Consider the following 1,205-nt stretch of genomic DNA (forward strand, 5'->3'; position numbering starts at 1 on the left):
GGGGGGGGGGGGGGGGGTTTAAGAACTTATTCTATCATGTCATGTTTTATTCCTTACTTTTTTCTCTTCTACATTTTTACATTTATCTTATTTAACCGGGTAAATCATGAATAGAAAATCAGATTATTCCAGAACTATGTAGATATAGATCGTTCTTAACACTTGATTCATGATAATAACAACAGCCAATGTAATTAAATGAAACTTAATTAATAATTTTGCAACTAGCAGATTACCATTAAAGATCTAAAACGTAATCCAAAAATATCACTACTTCTATGTCTAATTTGGAAGGGTCCCTAAAGTTTTGTTGTATTTTGTACAAGTTTTTGTTTATCAAAGTTATGGGTTTCTTAAAAACAAATTAAACCTTTTTGCGATACTTCTGACTTTCCTTAATCTAATTGGTTAACGATATACATCAACATCACTATATTGTATTCCAAAAATTTGTTTTTTTGGTTTAGGACAGAATACCATACTATTGGTCTAACTGGTTAATGATATACATCACTATGTATTGTATTTCAAAAATTGCATTTTTGGTTTAAATAGATCCATCTCATCCAAGGTCGTAATGTTATTTGTTAAAAGTAAGAGAGAATTACACAACTTTGTCTTACTCTTGTTTCCACTATAGTTTTGGCAGCCAGTACCTATCGTAATCCCAACCCAATCAAATTCCAGCCAGCCACATCCCACTTGTTCACTTCTCTTCCCCAACCAAAAGCTAGAATATGTACCTCTTCACTTTTAGAAGACTTTCTCATTTAAAAAAAAAAAAAAACAAAATTAGAGAAAAAAGTGAGACGATGATTCGGTGCGTCGCGTGGACACCACTAATAGGTGCACCTTTCATCACCACCGTCCGTTTCACATCTCCACCATCTATCAGAATCTTCGCATCTCGTTCTTCCCCATCATCACCATTATCCACCGTGGCAGCATCTAGAAGATCAATATCTCTGTCACTTATCGCCATCACGTCGTCCGTCGTCTCCTCCGTTTCCTTCTCTTCTCCGGCACTAGCTGAATTCTCAGAAATCCCTGATTCAGGTGGAGTTAAGAGTCTCGACCTCCGAATCGGTGACGGTGAAGTCCCCGTTGAAGGAGATCAGGTTCTGTGTTTTTTGTAAACTGTAGATTTCAGAATATGAATGAACCCTTTAACTCAATTTAGTAAAGATTTGATTTTTTTTTTTTTT

At 35.4% G+C, this 1,205-nt stretch overlaps 1 protein-coding gene across 1 annotated transcript in view; it reads left to right on the forward strand.

Moving 5' to 3' along the window:
- LOC104723056 (peptidyl-prolyl cis-trans isomerase FKBP17-1, chloroplastic-like) overlaps positions 733 to 1,205 on the forward strand; it is a 7,906-nt gene continuing 7,433 nt past the window's right edge. Inside the window, exon 1 of the mRNA XM_019232283.1 lies at positions 733 to 1,118. Within this exon, the coding sequence (XP_019087828.1) occupies positions 738 to 1,118 (381 nt within the window). The 5' untranslated portion in view covers positions 733 to 737. The remainder of the gene's footprint in view (positions 1,119 to 1,205) is intronic.

This window comes from Camelina sativa, chromosome 11 (genome assembly GCF_000633955.1).
Source record: "Camelina sativa cultivar DH55 chromosome 11, Cs, whole genome shotgun sequence".
Taxonomy (NCBI): Eukaryota; Viridiplantae; Streptophyta; class Magnoliopsida; order Brassicales; family Brassicaceae; genus Camelina; species Camelina sativa.